At 47.0% G+C, this 19,165-nt stretch overlaps 1 protein-coding gene across 1 annotated transcript; it reads right to left on the bottom strand.

Annotated features, from left to right (window-relative positions):
* Positions 1-14,490: 14,490 nt before the first annotated feature.
* S1PR1 (sphingosine-1-phosphate receptor 1) lies at positions 14,491-18,755 on the bottom strand. The gene is made up of 2 exons (XM_082314430.1): positions 18,583-18,755; positions 14,491-17,338 (listed from the first exon to the last, which is right to left on the bottom strand). The coding sequence occupies exon 2, from the start codon at positions 17,204-17,206 to the stop codon at positions 16,067-16,069; it is 1,140 nt and encodes a 379-aa protein (XP_082170556.1). The 5' UTR covers positions 17,207-17,338; positions 18,583-18,755; the 3' UTR covers positions 14,491-16,066.
* Positions 18,756-19,165: the final 410 nt, after the last annotated feature.

Raw genomic sequence — 19,165 nt, 5'->3', positions numbered from 1 at the left:
ATGTGGTTTGAAATTAGATTTTGGGGCATAAAACAATGAAGACAGGAAAAGTTCCTGTTTGCGAAGTTGCCATAAGCTGAGCTGACTGAACAAATTCTCTGCAATCTTTACAGGTGACAGGCTGCAAGCAAAGTACCAAACAAGAGAGGTGATTCACTTATACTAGCACTGAATTTCCTAAGTTTTCACTAGCAAGCACCAAGAAGAACCAGACAACCCTTTACGAGAGCATTTGTACGCAAATCCAGATGCAGCCAGGAACATTTCTTCTGCTTTTATTAGAAAACTGTCCCCATAAGTAACCAGTATTTCTCATTCACCTGAACTGACACTTATAACAGCTTTTGATAAGCTGATGAAAAAGTCTGCAACATTTGGAACAATCCTGTATACTCTCATCACTACTGTTTGTTAAAAGGGGTCATACTCATTAATTTTTAAAGACAGTTCTAAAACTAGTAACATACTGTCTTCACATAGACATTGTTGTTTGGTGTGCACAATGCTATCTGTTCAAAGCTGTAAGACCTTTTAGTTTATTCTTAAAACGTTTATATGCATGCTCACATACAAATATTATCCAATTAAAGAGAGTCCAGATGGAAAAAATAAAAAAATCACTGGAGGTCTAGAAAAAAAAAATCTTTGAGGAATGATTGCATTAATTGGGATCAGTTAGTCTAAAGACTAAGAGAATGAGGTGGCAGCCTGCCAGATTTTGAATACATAAGAATTTTCCACAAGTGCAAATGGAAGACTAACTTCTGTAGGCAGAGTAGATGGAATAAGAAGTGATGGACTTAAACTGCCAAAAGAGAATTTTAGGGATTTTAGTAGTAAGGATAGCAAAGTGCTAAGATGGATGACCTGAAGAACTTGCAAGTCTTCACCCACAAAGATCTTTACAAACAAGTTAAAAACATTTCTAGGATGACCTTGCATACTCATTATGATTGAAGGTACAACAATGTATTAGATGACTTTTCTGTCATCTTTACACAGTTTTATGCAAAACTAAGATTTTTGTGATATTGCAAGTTTCATAAAATACACATTTGTAGATCATATTGACTGATCCCTAACAGAACACACAGTGGCATTTCCCCTGTGTCCAGTCATGCTATAACCCCATGGGAATGCTCATTTCTCATGGACTTTTGCCATTTCTCCTTCCACACCTGGCAGAATCAAGAAAGGCAGAGGCGGGTTCCAAAAAAGTGAAAGAAAAATAATACCTGAGTTCCAGGAATCACCTATGTTTAAGAATGAGCAAAACCTCAACAGACTCAGAAGTGGTTCATCTTCCCCAAAATCTGAGCTTCAAACAATGATGCTAGCACATTCTTGGAGATTAAAGAAAACTAAAATGTATTTAAGTGGATATTCCCATCATTCACAGGATGTGTGAAGACATAAGACAGAAAAATTCCATCTGGTACAGAAAGAGGGTGCAGATGCCCTTGACCCACAGGAAAACCTTCAACTTTACCTCCTAAACTGCTATTAGGTTAAGTGTTTAATCTACAAGGTGTGAGCTGTGAGCATCCTGGCCTCACCTTTTTCTTTTTTTTTTTTTTAAGGTACATGGAAGTAACAGCACATCATAGCACGGATCACCCAGACCTTATTAGAAACCGTGGTTTCATATGTAAAATACAACAATTTGTCTATTAAAAAAAAAATCCTGTAATTCTGCAGAGAAGTGCACTCTAGTTGTGTGGATAATATGGGAAGTTTACCTCAGAGCCTGTCCTGACCAAGCAGCTCTTTCCTTCTGATCTCCTGTAACTTTCAGCTCCCCAGCAGCCCCCCTGCTCCCTGATCCCCCCATTCTTCTGGTTATGATTTTGTGCCAGTTAACTTAGTGTCATGGTTTAACCCCAGCTGGCAACTAAGCCCCACACAGCCGCTCGCTCACTCCCCCCCGCCATGGGATGGGGGAGAGAATCAGAAGAGTAAAAGTGAGAAAACTTCTGGGTTGAGATAAACACAGTTTAATAGGTAAAGCAAAAGCCGCACACACAAGCAAAGCAAAACAAGGAATTCATTCACTGCTTCCCATCGGCAGGCAGGTGTTCAGCCATCTCCAGGAAAGCAGGGCTCCTAACGGTTACTTGGGAAGGCAAATGCCATGACTTCGAACGTCCCCCCTTTCCTCCTTCTTCCCCCAGCTTTATAGGCTGAGCATGACGTCATATGGTATGGAATATCCCTTTGGTCAGTTGGGGTCAGCTGTCCCAGCTGTGTCCCCTCCCAACTCCTTGTGCACCCCCAGCTACTCACTGGTGGGGTGGGGTGAGAAGCAGAAAAGGCCTTGACTCTGTGTAAGCACTGTTCAGCAGTAATGAAAACATCCCTGTGTAATCAACACTGTTTCCAGCACAAATCCAAAACATAGCCCCATACAAACTACTGTGAAGAAAATTAACTCTGTCCCAGCCAAAACCAGTACGGTTAGCAGAGACTGAGTTAGCTCAGGACTTAATTGTTAAGTACTAATAGTTTCCAAGAAATACCTCAGGACTTGTTTTGTTTTGTTTTGTTTGGTTTTTTTTTTTGTTATTCAGTATTAAACAAGAATGTCTCTATGGTCTTTATTCTTGTTATAAGACCATCATCTGCATTGAATGAGGCAAGCTGCTCATTGTAAATGGCTTGTAATCATGATGATATGAAGATGTATTGGGTTTGCATGGGAAGGTTTTGGTACCGGAGGGCTACAGGGGTGGCTTCTGTGAGAAGCTGCTAGAAGCTTCCCCTGTGTCCAACAGAGCCAATGCCAGCTGGTTCCAAGACGGACCCGCCACTGGCCAAGGCTGAGCCCATCAGTGATGGTGGTAGCGCCTCTGGGGTAACATATTTAAGAAAGGGAAAAAGTTTCTGCACAACAGCAATTGCAGCTGGAGAGAGGAGTGAGAATATGTGAGAGGAACAGCCCTGCAGACACCAAGGTCAGTGAAGAAGGAGGGGGAGGAGGTGCTCCAGGCACCGGAGCAGAGATTCCCCTGCAGCCCGTGGTGAAGACCATGGTAAGGCAGCCTGTCCCCCTGCAGCCCATGGAGGTTAATGGTGGAGCAGATATCCATCTGCAGCCCATGGAGGACCCCACACTGGAGCAGGGGGATGTGCCAGAAGGAGGCTGCGACTCTGTGGGAAGCCTGTGCTGGAGCACGCTCCTGGCAGGACCTGTGGACCCATGGAGAGAGGAGCCCATGCTGGAGCAGGTTTGCTGGCAGGACTTGAGACCCCATGGGGGACCCACGCTGGAGCAGTCTGTTCCTGAAGGACTGCACCCCGTGGGAAGGACCCACGCTGGAGCAGCTCGTGAAGAACTGCAGCCCATGGGAAGGACTCACATTAGGAGAAGTTCATGGAGGACTATCTCCCGTGGGAGCGACCCGATGCTGGAGCAGGGGAAGAGTGTGAGGAGCCCTCCCCCTGGGGAGGAAGGAGTGGCAGAGACAACGTGTCATGAACTGACCACAACCCCTATTCCCCGTCCCTCTGCGCCACTGGGAGACTACAGGTAGAGAACTTGGGAGTGAAATTAAGCCTGGGAAGAAGGCAGGGGTGGGGGGGAAGGTGTATTAAGATTCAGGTTTTATTTTCTCATTACCTTACTCTGGTTTGATTGGTAATAAATTAAGTTAGTTTTCCCAAGTTGAGTCTGTTTTGCCTGTGATGGTAATTGGTGGATGATCTCTCCCTGCCCTTATCCTGACCCACGAGCCTTCCTTTATATTTTCCCTCCCCTGTCCAGCTGAGGAAGGGAGTGATAGAGTGGCTTTGGTGGGCACCTGGCATCCAGCCAGGGTGAACCCACCACAGAAGCACACCATTTGCAGTGCCTGTTCTGTACCACAAATTGGGGCAAATGTTATTTCACAAAATACCTCTCATGACTATGACATGAATTCCGTTTCATGGAGAGAAATAACACTCACACAGCCACCATTCACTTGTTTTGCACTATTCTGGATTCTCGAGAATGAGTGAACAAAACAGTTTATTTTCTGCTAATGCAGACTTTCTGGGTTTGCTCAAATAAACATTCAACCGTGCCTGGCAAGGTGGGGCTGAAGTTTGGTTTTCCTAAACGTCTCATATTGTCATTCTGAAACTTATAGGCGTGATCAGCTTTGCAGGATTTCCCTTTCATGCTGGGAGCAACAACTGAGCCAGCATGCAAGGAGCAGCACAGGAAAAATTAAAAGTACAACAATCATTCATTTTTTTACCACAGTTCCAACACCACTCCCATGCAAACTGATGGTAAATCTTTCACTGACAGCAAGAGTTCAAGGTCTGACCCAGAGCCAGCCTCAGTATATTAGGCTGTGACGACTGAGAGGGTCAGATGCAGGTCTGGTATAAGCGGGCTGAACTGTTAACAACTTTGATAAGATTTCCACCACCTTTTGCCAGGAACAAATTTGATCTGAGCATAGGATCTGCATTAAATGAGTATCGTCCCTGTACAATTCTTGCATTCTCCTTTCTGCTTTATGATGCTTTCCACTCATAGTCCCACTGCTAATTAACTTGTATAATAACAAAGACCAAGCAAAGCCTTTTGGAAACCAACCAGCAGGATCCTGTGACAGACCACTGAACAAGGAGTAATGGGGAATGATGCCTGACGTGCTTAAAAAACCAAACCAAAACAAAACACTTAAGAAAAGCAAGACAAAAAGCATGAATTTTCATCCTTCTCCACAGAAGACAAGTAAACAGTGTAATTTCAGCTTCCCCAGCACCTTACATATAAAAGCTCTCTTTTGAAATACAGCAACCACAAACGGAACTGTAGTAATGTTTCTGCAATCAAAACAGTTCTGGGTACATCTGCATGCCTGGGGGCAGATAAATTAGAGTATCTAGGGCTGGCAGTATGCAAGACAGATCAAGTCCAGACACCAGCTAGCCATGTTAGCACTGCTGAAACTACTAAGCCAGACAAAATGTGGCACATTAGCGTAGGCTGCCTTGGAGTTACCCAGCTGTACAGCTTTCAGGCTCAGATGACCAGGTCAAGGCACAGAGGAGATGTGTCTGCACTTGAAAGGCCTTCCATGTGAAAGGTAAATTAAAATCACAGACATCCAGAAACGTGTAGCTACAAATGGAAACAAGAAGGGCAGCCTGTTCTTCTGGTCTCCTTTTGCTTTTCATCTCACTTATTCTAACAAACTTTATCTTTGCAAACTCTAATAAATTCATAGGATACTGTGGCAGCGTTTTAAAGATTGCTACAATTAAGGCAGACGCAAGTCCAAGCCTTGTTCCTAAATCACTCTCACGGTCTCAGGTCACGCTCATTTAACTCCAATGCAAAGGGACACACAACATTCAGAACCAGAAGTCAAAGGCAAATGACTGACAGTGTTTACATACTCCTCTCATGTATCATCAGCGACAGAAACTGCTGTACCTCAGCCACAACTAGTCAAACAGGCCAGACCTTTCTTTGTAATGGACACAGCAGTAATATAGAACCTGCACGAGCGTGACTGAACCCCCGAGTATCATTCTGACAACACAGGAAATCTGTTCATGAAGCCCTTATGAATTATGTTTGTGCCCATCTCTATTAGACCACAACTTTATTTAAATTGCAGAGCTTGTCTGAGTCCTCCACTACCTTCACCTTCGTCTGAAATTCCAAGTCTAACAGCAGGGCTAACAGCAGAGTATTACCAACCTTTAAGAGCTGTCTAAATAGAGTATTTCCAGGTCAGCGTGCCATGTGCCAAAGAGGGTCACAGTCACAGACCAAAGCCAGCTCGGCAGCCAGCTATCCTCAGATAGAACCGAGCAGAAACCTAAGACATATTTGTTTCTGCCTTCATGTAAGGAGTTCGTATTTTGACATCCTTTCCACTCCTACAGCACAACAGATTGCAGGGATTACAGCATTACCTGAATCTGCAGGTTTTGCAAGCTTTTTAAATTCAATGCAAAGTATGTATCAGACATAAAATGTCACAGGCTTCATTCATTATGTCATCAAAACTCTCAACATGTTAAAGCCGTCATTGTACTACCTCCAAAACCCAGGCAGATGTGGGTCTGCTTGATGTATCCAGGCAATGCTCACAGGTGACAAGCTTTTTTCAATTCCCTGGCTCTGAATTGGAGGTCTCATGCATGCAATTGTATCAGTGAAAATCCTACTTCTGGTTTGTGGGAACTCCTCCACTTTCAGTTTCATTAAATTATTGCCAGATTATGATCACAATGAGGAAACTCAGTTAAGGCATTGCACTTGATTGATGGACGGGGGGAGAACTCATGCTGGTGGTTAGACTGCCATTATTTTGTGGTTAATATTGTTTCTTTTCTGACTCATTGTATTATAACAATGACATTCATTTAGAAGGGAAGGAGAAGTTTTATTAGGTTGATTTCCCATAAGAGAAAGAGAGTAGAGGCCACACACAAGGCTAAGGCTGCAAGTGATACATATCAAAATGCCTTTACACACAGCTTTGCTATTTGTTCCACTTTGCTCTGAAGGCAAGTGTGGTTCAGAGCCATACTAACCTCATTTTGTGCAGGGAAACAGTCAAACAGGATGAAAAGCATGACCTCTAGGAATGCTTATGCTTTCTCCAGTGTACCTGAGTGGATTTGTTTGTTTGCAGTCCTTTCTGTCCCTGCAAATAAACGCTTTGATGAAATTAACAAGTCCCAAGGAAACTTCTTCAGGAAGAAAGATCAAAACTCTGGTTATTTTATCAACAAAGTATCTGCATAAATGCACACAAGGTCAACAGAGGCCGGTGTAAAAGCTGCTTGATAACCTGCATGAGAAAGCTGGGTCCTCTGCCTGAATAAGCATTAATTCATATCGCAATTCCCAAGGTGTCAAGCTGGGGTGGTACTGACCTGTTCTGTGCCTTGTGTCTTTAATAACCTGTTCCCGAAAGGCTGCCCACCGGTGGATCACAGACAATACTCAGGTAAGTTTGGAGGACTACAGTAAAGGCAAGACTGAAATAAGCACGTTGTCTATGATCCGTGCCGCACTTTTTGCACTCGTGCTCAGTGGATTTTGTAACTAAACTCCAGCTACCAAGACATTGTTAGTTCGGGCTTTAATTTCACATAGCATCACCTACTCTCACCGCACTTCAGCGGGGGAAGTATCTTGCAGCCACACATACTTACACGAGCACACCAGAACTACTGCAGGTCTACGCCGTTCCCACGCAAAAACCACAGCCCCCCGAATACTGCGAGGGGAGAAATCAAGCTAGACCCAGGGTCCTCCTTGCTCTTGGGCTCAGCACCCAAGGGACGCTGCCCTGCCGGCCCTCCCTCCCTCCCTCCCGGCCGCCTCAGGGCGCAGGTTTCCCGCCCGCCGCCCCGCACCTCAGGCGGAGGCGCCCTCGGCTCCCGCCGCCCGCCCGGCAGCGCCCGGGCCGAGCCGCACCCGCAGCGCGGCAGGGCCGGGCGCTCTCTGCCCGGCCCTCGGCCCTACCGCCTCGTACGGGCGGCTGCCGAGTCAGTGCTGCTTCGGCTCAGGGAAAATAAAAATAAAAATCGAGATTTCAGCAAAAATCCTTTCATAAAGAATCCAAGACCTGCAATGCACTTCTACCAAAAAAAAAAAACCAAACAAAAAAAAAAAAAAAACAAAAAACCAAACAACCACCAAAAACTTCTGGTTGCTTTCACGTTGCCCCAAAAGCTCACCCAGGGTTGCTTGTTCGTACTGAGAGAGGCTGCCAGGTGGAGCCGGGGTGGCCGGGGCGGGAGGGCACGCAGCCGGCTGCCGCCCGAGGAGCGGCCGGGGCGGGAGGGAGCTGGGCCCGGGCCCGGGCCTGGGCTCCTCCCGGGGACACGCCTGTCCCCGCATCCCGCCGCTTCCCTCACCGCGCTCTAAAGGCTGTGCCCGCTTTGAGGGGGGTGATTTGGGTGCTCCTGGTGTGAAATAACCAGCAGTAAATAGAAGCGTTGAAGTACTTCGCAGCAAAAACACTGACGCTGTGGCCTGACCCGCTTTAGAGCTGCTGCGCTAAAATTCTCACCTTTACGGTTCGGGCTTAACACCCGTTCACCCAGCGTTCACGGAGGCCGAGCGGCGCTTCACGCTTTCTGGGGGGCTGGTTTAACCTTTCAAGAGCTGCGAACGCCGCCGGCGGCCGTGAGGCGAGGCCAGGCGCGGCGCGGCGCGGAGGCGAGGGCGGCGGCGCCCCGGGGCCGGCAGCGGCACCCGCCTCCGCCGCTTGCTGCAGGACCCTTTAAACCTCGCTCCCCGCTGCAGCACACGCTTTTTATTCACTTGCTTATTACCAAGATAAAAGCGGTTTTCAGGGTTTGGGGTTTTCTTGCCCTTTTTTTTTTTTTTTTTTTTTTTCTTTTTGGTCGGTTTGGGGTTTGTTTTTTTGTTGTTCCCCGCTGCCGGACCCGGTGAGCCCGGGGCTCCCCGCCGTGTGGGACCCGCGGTGCCGCCGGGCCCCGCGCAGAGGCGCGGCCCCGGCAGCGAGCCCGGGCCGAGGGGGCGGGAGGGGAGCGGAGCGGCGGGGAGGCGCGGCGCAGGAAGAGCCGGGCCGGGCCGGGCCGGGCCGGGCCGGGCCGGGCGGGCAGGAAAACCCGGGGGAGCGCAGGAGCGGCGCGGGGGGGGGCCGGGGGCGAGGGCCGCGGCAGGCGCCGCCTCAGTGGCCTCGCCAAGGGCCCGGGGAGGAGGAGAGGGTGGTTTTCGCCGGGGAAGGAGCACCTCGGAGCCGCTCCTCACCCTTCTGACGGCGGAGAGCCGCCGTGCATTTTGTATGGAGGTGGGAGGTGGTGGTGGGTGGCTCTGGGTGCCCTAGGAACGACCTCCTGTTCAAGTACAGGAGGGAAATGAGGGGAAAAAAACAATTATATTCTAAAATACTAAAGGACTTTGAGTCTTCAAACATCAAAATTCAGGTAGACGCTAATCTGAAAAACTTCACATGTTTTAACTGGTTCTGGTTTCTGTCTGCTTTTTGTCTAGAGCGTTAAAAAGTTTTCTTTCTGTGTCGCCCAGCACACTTCCATAGCCTAGCTGCTGGGCTGAGTATTGTGTTTCCCCATTCTCGTCTCTCTGGTGGGAAAGGGCTTTGCTCACTGAGCCTTTTATGTTAGTTCATCCTATTAAAGCGCCTTGCTTTGTTGTCCTCTGAAGCCTCTTTAATGCCTCTGCATTTTTCAGCAAGTTTAGTGAAAAGCAAAACTTCACCCTGTATCATTGAAGAGTCCCGACTGGAGCCACTTCCATGAATCGTTTCAAGTTAAAAGATTTCAGTATTCCTTCACTATCACCTCGATCGTGCGGGCAAGTTCCTCTCCCTCACACCTATGTTATTTAGGAGAAAAATAAAATTCAACCACTTTCGCATGGGAAATGGACAGCTTCTGAGATGAAATTTAATCTTAAAGATTTCTTCAAGGAACATTTGCAATATGACGTATAAAAACAGTAAGAGAGCTGATAAAATGCAGAATGTATTGAATTTCTAAGACCAGAAAAAGAAAAGTTGTTAACACTTTTTGGAACGGAGTTGTAAGCTGCTTTGAAGTAATGTCTCTGTGCCAATGTAAAGTATTTGTTCAAAAGGTGCATTGATCAAATAACCCTGAACAGAGAGAGAGAAGCTACACACCAGCTACAAGCAATTTCTTATCTTGCAGCTAAACCAGCAGTAGGAGTGGGAGTTGTGATGGAAATTAAAAACATCTAAAAGTGCCTGGTGTTTGGGAAACGGCTCGCATGTATTCCTTGTGCAACAGGCATCTGAGTGGTCACCAGATTAGAAGAAATCGTTAGACCATAGTTGTGTCTTCCATGAAAACAAGAAAGATAATAATGCAGACTTTGGTGAGTTGTTTTTCAATAACAGCACCTCTTCAGAATGTGTTTTTCAGCCAAGATCTCGATCCTTTTTCCGACCACAAGGATAGAGTTGCACATACTACTAGAAATTTTTTTTTCTCCCACCTTACAGTAGCTGTGATACAGCAGCATCCAGCTCATCAAAGCACAAGAAACTCTTGCAAGTAGCTGGGCAATAAATGACCTGGCAGACCACCCCCCATATTCCAAATGCCACAGATACGAGCTCTTTGAATAGTACCACAAAATTCAAAATACTCACTTGTAAACATCCTTGTGTACATATTTTATATATATATATATATATATATATATATCTTTGTGGGAAGGTGAGAATTCATGAGATCTTGCCCAGAGTTGCTCAGGAAAGAATTGCAGATCTAAGGATAGAGTTCATAAGCAAAAATCCTCAGCTGTGTGTCTGTATTACCAGAGAGGATTCCTTCCCTTCAAGTGGAAAATAATCAGACTCTAGTCCTGCCCCCCCCCCCCCCCCCCAAATTCTCCTGGAACCTGTTCTCCCATACATTCTTAATCAAAATCCTGTGCCAAATCCAGTTCTCACATCATGAAAGTTGTTACTGCACTTTCTCTGTAACCATATAAATTCTATTTCTACTGCTTATAGCAGTTCACGTCCCCACCTTCACATTATACAACTGTAGGTGCTTGATACGGGCAAGAATTTTTCTGAGACAGTATTCCAGCAATTTATACCAGTGTCCCGCTAAGTCAGGAAGTCTTGGCTTATGCCAAGTGTATCTGTGCTTAAGAGAGCGAAACTACCTTTAGCAGACAGCTCAGGTCAGCGCCAGAAAGTGTCTGCTGTGATTCAAACCACAGATTTTTCTCAGGTAGTGATACTGCTTTCATCAATGATTTCATGGAGCCTAGCAGGTAGTTTTAACCCAGTATTTATTCTGTGATTTCCCTCTAGCCTGTGTTTTCCAAATGTTCATTAGTTATCAAAAATTATGCAGTCTGTATTTTGAGCCCACTTTAGCTGAGAAGAGTAATTCCAAATAAACACTGCAAATGCTACATACACATGTTAATATTTAATGTGGCTTTGGTCACATGCATTTCCGATGAGCCGTTTTGATGTCTAGTTATTGTACCATGTATTCAACAACAGATCTTCTCCAAGCAATCGTTCACATAAGCTCAAAATAAATATTGGCCTTTGTATCAGGTTTTCATTATGCGACTGCTAAACCAGGCTTGGTGGAAGGTTCACAGAGGGTTGACGGAGCTTTGTCAGCTCTGCTTTATTAGGACTTTTCCATGCCGGAGCATTCCTGGGTGTGCCTGATGGGATTTCCTGCCTTTTTGTCCGGTGAAGGTAGCACGGAGGGTCCGAGTGCAAGGAAACGGTTCCTGCTTCACTCTGTATAAAATTTTTCAGTAGGGTAAGAGATCTGGCCGTGCTGAGCTTTGCCTGGGGGGGTTTGTTTGGAAACTGCTGCTTTGACACAACATCTCTCAGAAATTGTGGATGAGCAGAGGAGACACAAGGAAGGTGTCACTCTGTTCCTGCAGGGGAGAGGGTCCTTAACACTGTAACCCTCTTCAGTGGATCACGTAAGCCTACACTAATTATGTCCCCAACTTTCCCAAAAAACATTTTTTTTTTTAATATCTTAATTTATATTAGATGCTTGAGTTTCAGATCTCTCTAGACACTGCTTATTTCAGCAGAAAACTTGTCCTGGAACAAATTAGTTGTACCACATGTTCTTATATCTAGCTCCTGCGTGCAGAGTGAATTTGATTACTGTTAATTATCATAGAAAATCCTGTGCATAGAGTAATAATTGAAGGGTGATTTCTTGACCCAATGCAATTCTTGCAGACTGTGTAAAAAGAAGTACGGTTCTATCAGAATAAATTAGATGACAGAGAATGAGCAAACTCTTTTCCATCTGTAAATGTAGAGATGGGATTAGAAAAGTGTGCGAAAGCAGATTATAGGAACTGAATTTAGGTGGATTTTGTTTGTTTGTTTCTTAAATCCTTGAAGGTTCAGTTGTAGTTAGATTCATTTCGTTTTCCAAGAAAAAGAGTATGGGGAATTATTGAAATACGGTAGATGTTTTCCTGGGAAATTTTAGAAGCCCGTAAATGACAAAGCCTGTCCTTGGGGAATTTCCAGCATTTCAGAGCTGAGTAGGTTACATCATAGCTCTGGTCTACATATCCACAGTTTTGGATGCTTTGTCAATCTGACCCCTTTTACAACATCTGATAATGCCTCAGCCCGTACAAAATGCAATCAGTATTGAGATCTTCCAAGCCAAATTAGGAATTGGGAAATGTTACCGTTGGGCAATCCCTGTATTTCTTAGTTGACAAAGTGAGAAAAGGATGGCTAACAGTATTTTTACGTTTTGATGTCCCCTAGTTTTGGCCCCGGCTGCCTGCATTGTACAGCAAGGCCAAGGTTTGCTCCTGCTGAGCTGTCCGTAGGGCGTTCTGGCGGCAGCCCCTCTGTTGCCCAGCGTGCACCCTGCTGTACCTGGGTCTCACACAGGCACTCCTCAGTCAGGGAGTTGCCAGGGGAGCAACAGACAGAGCTTATGATCATTTCCCACCACTGTTCTGTTCCTTACACCGGAAGAACAGCTAGGAAAAAGAATATAAATCAAAGGGCCAGGTTACTCAGGATAATTCAGGTTATTTTATTTCACGTTGACATTTGGTATAATGTGCCTTTTCAGTATTCAGTTCATTTTCTCTGCCCGTTTGTCACATGGCCAAGAACAGGACAAAGCTGCACGCCCTTTCGGTGGGTACGGAAGGCAGTCTGGGGCCGGCGAACGGTGCTGTCTACATTGCACACTTCAAAACTGTGCCCTACACATCTGGCCTAACCTGCTGGTGTATGGTAATGCACGTCCGCGGCCCAGGAGCTGCAGAGTTCCCCCATAGGAAGCGAAGAGCAGTACAAATGGCCTGTCTTTTTATTTTTTTCCAGCAGGAACCCTTACTTGTGTTATTGTTATGATTTTATTACAGTTATTGTTCCCTGTCTGAATCTTGTCTACATGCATAGATGTGGCCTGTCTATGGAGGAAACAGATTTCAGTCATCTTGATCAAGAGCATAGGAAATGCTTCCCATGGCCCGGTGCCACACTCTGTTTGCATTTCTTCTACTGCGTGAATTACGTAGGGCTTTGAGTTCCCTACCAAAACTGGGCTCCCATCACCCAGTCACCTCCATAGGGGAAAGAGTCATTTTCCGCAAAGGCCCGCAGCGCAATTAGACAAGATAGATAAGCGAGGGGTACAGAGGCAAAGGCGAAGAGAAGGGAAGTGACTCACCTGTGGGCTATCAGCTACGAATACGCAAAGGCCAGTGGTAGTCAGGAGGGGCCAGTGACACAGCCATGCTGTGATGTAGCTCATCCCTTGTCACGGGATCTCAGACCCGTGTGGGACAAACAACCTTAATGCCCGTAAGGCTTCAAGAGCAGAAGGGCCCTCGTCCTTTGGGTAAACACACCCCTACAAATTCAGACGTCCCCATGCATTGCCTCGTCCCCGCACATTGCCTTTATGCCTTACTGGTAGCACACTGAGGGCTTAACTTGGACTTTCATGGTTTATATACTCCTGGTGCTCTGCACAGAAGTGACTTTATCCCTGGGACAAAGCAGCGCTTTCCCTCACGACTGTCAGCACCTGGCGTAAACCACCCCTGCCCAAACGAAGGCCTGAGCCAAGAGAGACTTTATCTTGTGCGCAAATACAGATTTGACGTTTTTTCCAGCCCTGCTCAGGTCACTAATTAAAAGCCTAGGAAGTGAGCACACATGAAATCATTCCTTCCGTACAGGCAGACAGATGGAGAGAAATTCCAGCCTGTTTCCACTCTTTTGTCTTCGGGGCATTTTTGGAATTTCCTTCAGGAAGTAAGGTTATGACCCAGAGCCTTCCTCGGTGAGTAGGCTCTCGTTTCCCACAGTAAACCTTGCACGGCGATGACATACAGTACGAGAAGGTGAGGTTTATCTTCACACTCCAACTGCATCCTGTACGAGCTCCATGGAACTTAAAAGTAATACCGAGAGGGAACGGCCGCAAGAGAGGAAATGGAAGTCAAGCCTTTGGCAGAAGAAACGCGGGACCTATTCAACTACGCTGCCACGGTCTTTGCTGGTGGACCCAACGGGGCTGCAGTGGTTATGTAGCTGAGGCCACCGTTCTATGTTTCATAACCTTCCTTGATGTTTGCAATAAGCTAAGAATTAAACTTACGAATTATATTAGTGCTATAAGTGAATTATTTCACTTATTCTACTCTAGGCAGTCATGGTAAAACTGGCAGGCATCTGTTTTTTCTTCTGTTTGTACTTCCTTAGCTGTTGGAGAAAAATCGCTACCGATTCTTTTAATGGCATTTCATCAATACAGCGTGTGCTGATGAAAAGTTATATCCTAGCATTCATTTTGTATTTTACATGATCCTGTAAGTGGCATTATGCATCTTGTGTCCCCGCAGAATTGGCGTAATCCCAGCATGTACTGAAATCAAGGAATTCTTTCACTGACTTCTGTCGACAAGAAACCCCACCTGGCATGAAACCCCCACAATAGTACAAAACTACTAGTAATCTGATAACAGAATCTTTAAAAAAAATCCGTTTATTAATGTTTAGAAGTCAAAAAAGCTATGTGCAAATTGAACAATATCAGAAAAACAATATCAGTCAGAAATATTTTAAATACTATTTTTTAAACCAGAAAAAAAAAAAAAATCAGTTTAATTGCACTGGAAATTTTACTACGAAGGCACTACGTTTTCTTTACAAAATACCACTTCTAGGAATTGCCAATAACTGTAAATCAGTCAATTGCTCTCAGCTATCCCAGATATACCACTTATGTTACAGTAATACTCTAGGTGCCTGAAGACTCCTGCATCTTATTAACTTATTTACATTGTACACATTCAACCCCATTAGCACAGGTTAGAAAAATAGAGGAATAAAAATGATGCTGTAAAACAAATACATTCAATTTAATGACAAGTACTTCTTCCATGAATTGATAAAATACAGACATGTTTGCTGAAATTATAAACATTAATAAAATGTGCCAAAATGTATTGCATTTTGTTATGGAAGTGCATTTACCTATAGTCATTTCACTTCAACTTTCCTTTAATTTTTCTGAAACTCAAGGTATTCTTTTCAGATTTTCCGACCGATCTTTACCTTTGGAAAGATTATGGACCTGACACTGAAATGCCCCTTTAGTTTTTAACTCTTCTTACTTAGGCAGAAATCCTGCTGTTGCCAATAGTATCTTATACTATTAGATTTACCTTCAGTCATCTTAAAGAGAAATGACCTTTAGATCTACCTTGCATTTGTCATGATAATGCAGTTTATTTAATGCTCTAGAATAACAAGGCAATCGACGTGGGGGGCCAAACGCTGCTCTGAGCTACTCCATAAAATCTGACGCGGTCAACGGAATTGGACAGGTGAAAGTAACTGCGGAGTCTGGCTCATGGTCTTCAAATGTAACATGGACTGACAGCAAAAATTCACAGCTATGACCTTGCTAAATAAAACCCCAACAGCTTTGGACTCTGCAAATAAAACCTTACGACTTAACTTAAAACTCTGGAAAGTGATGCCAAATTATGGTGGTACGTGGTCTAAATTATATTTGTGTGATCTCTTTCCTTGTTATGTGCTAAACAAACGCTTCTGACCAACTATACCAGAGCCAGCACTACCCTCAGTACAGAAAGATCTTTGTGTCAGTGGTTTGCTGCAAGTAAAGGAAAAATAACTTCACATTCTTCTCACAGGGAAAAGAAAAAAAAAAAAAAAAAAAAAAAAGGATTCAGTCTCCCTCTCCCTCCTCCCCCTCTCTCTTTCTCTTGCACACACCAGGCATCATTTCACCAAGGCATCAGTCTTTCAGAGTTACTAAGGAGATTTCAGGATATGAATGCGCCTGACAATCCTGAGCTGCCTCAGTGCAAAGACAAAACATGCTCCAGGGAAAAAGATTTTCAAGCCAGAACAGTCTGTCCCATTTCTTGAACTCCAGCCTCGCAAGCGCACCGTTTGCCTCGTTAGAACTAATGCTACCTGCTCACTTAGCCCAACGCTGCCGCCGTGAGCAGGAGGCATCTCAGCTCCCCGATTTCAGAGGAAGGCTCTGAAATACACCCCCGTGGTTACTCCTAAGAAGATGAGGTAACATTGCCCGAAGACATGATGGTTTCAGGATGGTCGCCTTCCTCCTTCTGTGGGTGGGAGGAGTTGTCAGACTTACTCCGGCTGAACTCCATCCCTCCAATGATCGGCCTCTTGAATTTGGTCCCAGAATCTGCCGGGGGACATTTGCAGCAGCACAGAATCTTGATGAAAGCCCTCCGCATCTCTTTGTTTGTCAAGGTGTAGATGATAGGGTTCGTGGCTGAATTGAGCACGGCCAATACTAAGAAATATTCTGCTTTATAGAGGATTGGGCAGGTCTTCACTTTACACCCCACGTCCAGTAAAAGCAGGATGAACAAGGGAGCCCAGCAGGCGATGAAGGCACTCAGGACTATGATCACTGTCTTGAGCAAGGCTAGCGACTTTTCTGAGCTCCTAGTAGCTTTGGTAATGTTTTTCCGAAATGTCAGCCTGCGGCTCCTAGTCCTCACCATGGAGTAGATCCTGCAATAGAGGACGACAATAGATAGCAAAAGGCCAGTGAAAACGGTGGTGCAAAAGAGAATATAGTGCTTGTGGTAGAGAGGCAGCACGGTGGAGCAGTTGGACAAGAGGCTGATGCAGTTCCAGCCCATGATCGGGAGCCCCCCGAGTATCATGGAGATAACCCAGCAAGCGCTGATCAGCAAGAAGGAGCGGAAGCTGTTGCTGCCATTGTGGAGTTTCATCTTCAGCATGGTGATGTATCTCTCGATGGCAATAGCCAACAAGCTGAACACAGAAGCTGACAAGGCAACAAACATGCTGCCTTCTCTCACAAACCACTGGGAGGGGGTGAGGCTATAGGTTTTGTGTCCAGAGAGCAGGAGGTTGGCAGTGTAAGCCACACCAGCCAGCAAGTCTGAAAGAGCCAAGTTCCCAATGAAATAGTACATGGGTCTGTGAAACTTCTTGGTTTTCCAGATGGTGAGCAAGACAAAAATGTTCTCTAAGATTATAAAGCAGCAAATGATGATAAAAACCACCGACGTCACTTTTATTCCACTGTCCGCATTCTCATTTAGCTTTCCCGTGTAATTATAATGCTCTTTGATGACATAGTTGACATCAGTGTTGGCGAGGTTGCTGACGACCTTCAGCGGGGCGGTGGTGCCGGAGCTCATGGTGCCCAGCTGGGTGCCGCTCCCCCAGCGGCCGCCGGACGGTGACGCCGAGCGCAAACCCGGTGGCGGCCCCGCAGCTCCTTGGCCCCGCAGCCGGCCCGGCACCGCTGCACAGCCTCAGAAACCGCAGCCCTGAGAACAAGAGGCACAGAGCCCAGCGTTAAAAGAAGGCAGGCAAACAATGCAACAAATGATAAACGCTTTAAGATAATCTGCTAGTTTAATTGTATCTCAGAATCACAAATGTATTCACACATCATTCAGCTGTTACAATACATTTAAAGGATGGTTAGGCGTGCTCAATAGGTAAAGCTAATAAGACAAAAAAAGTTCTGTCACGCGGGGCTGAACAGGTAAACTGGAGTCGGCAAGGACTGCGTTACTGGACTCCTTCCAATGCAAAAGATCCCAAAGCTCCCCAGCAGTAAGTTCTAGTCTATCTTTTCCTTCAGTAGGAAACGCACCTTCTAATACAACAGCAGAGATTTAGAAAGGGCTTGATTTGATTTAACTGCAAATGCATGAAAGCCTGCACAGAAATTACTTGACAGGAGACCTGTGCTCTCGTCCATTAATAAAGTTTGAACGTGCTTTGGAAGGGGGCAGTTGTGCAATTTACTGATGCCATCTCGAACAGTGGTGTATTCACTGGTGTATATAAGCAAGAGATGATCTCAAAGCCGTAAACAGGAAAGGGGTGCCCTTGCTAAATAAAAGTTAAGAACATGCTTTACAAAACCCGGAGCAGGAAAAAGTTTAGAAAATCAAGAAAAAGATGCAAATAATCCAGATAGCAAGCCCGTTCTGTGGGTCTGAAACAAAGAATGGCAAAAAAATACCTTGCACTTGAATAATTAACACTGCAAGCTTTTGAAATGGGCAGGATTAAGGAATGCAGATATAGAGGAAACTCCCTTTACATATAAACGTTTTCTAGTGGACATTTAAAGAGAATTAAAGACGTGAAATCATGCAAGGAAAGAACAGCAGAGCTGTTAAATTACAGCCTAAGCGGGGCAAAGCAGGAGGTGCGAGGCCAGCGGGCACGGCTCCCGGCTCTGCTCCCGGGCTCCAGCCCGCACCGCTACCGGGCTCCTGCCCGCACCGCTCCTGTCCCGCACCGCTCCCGCTCTGCTCCCGGGCTCCAGCCCGCACCGCTCCTGCATTGCTCCCGTCCCGCCCCGCTCCCGCTCTGCTGCTCGCACCGCTCCCGTCCCGCCCCGCCTCCGCGGCAGCAAAGCCGGGCACGCCGGGTCCCCGGGAGCCCCCTCGCCTCTTTTGTTTCGGGACCCGCGGCGCTGGGACTTCGCGGCGGCCCCGGGCTCCGCAGGGGCGGTGCGCGGAGCGGTGCGCGGCCGCGGCCCGCCGATCCTCACCTCGCTCAAGCGCGGCGCGGAGCCCACGCCGGCCCTGCGCATCTTGCGTGCCCGCGGAGCCACTCCGGCGGCCGGGCCGGGGGCTGGGTGGTTTTAACGTTGCTGCAGCTCCCCACCCCGTTTCCGATCATTGGCTCCTAACTCCTCCCTGCTGGCGGCCGCGGGCGGCCCGTCTGAGGGACACGCACGCCCAGCCCGGCCCGGCAGCTCCCAGCGCCCCGCCGCCGGCCGGGGCATCCCCGCCTCGCCCCGCCCCGGCCCTGCCGCGGTGCCGGGGCTTTTATAGAGCCCGCAGGCCTGGGAAAGAGAGAGGGGCCGAAGCGGGAAGCCCGGGAGGAGGGGAGCTCCCCCGCGGGACCCACCTCGCCCTGCCCGGCCCGACCCGGCCCTGCGCTGGCCGCCGCCGCCGCCCCTTGCCTTCCCCCAGGGACGAGGGCGGCTCCCCCGGGGCCGCCCGGGCAAGCAGGTGTCGGCGGGGCCCGGCCGGCTCCGACCCCGGCCCCTGCCCCTCGGGGGTGCCGGCGAGCATCCCCCGCCCCGTCCTTCGTACCCCTCCGAGCAGGCGCAGCGGGGATGAGGCCGA

Source organism: Platalea leucorodia (assembly GCF_965183815.1).
Source record: "Platalea leucorodia genome assembly, chromosome: 5".
NCBI lineage: Eukaryota > Metazoa > Chordata > Aves > Pelecaniformes > Threskiornithidae > Platalea > Platalea leucorodia.
The sequence above is the reverse complement of the archived record's forward strand: the minus strand, read 5'-3'. Positions and strand labels throughout refer to the sequence as shown.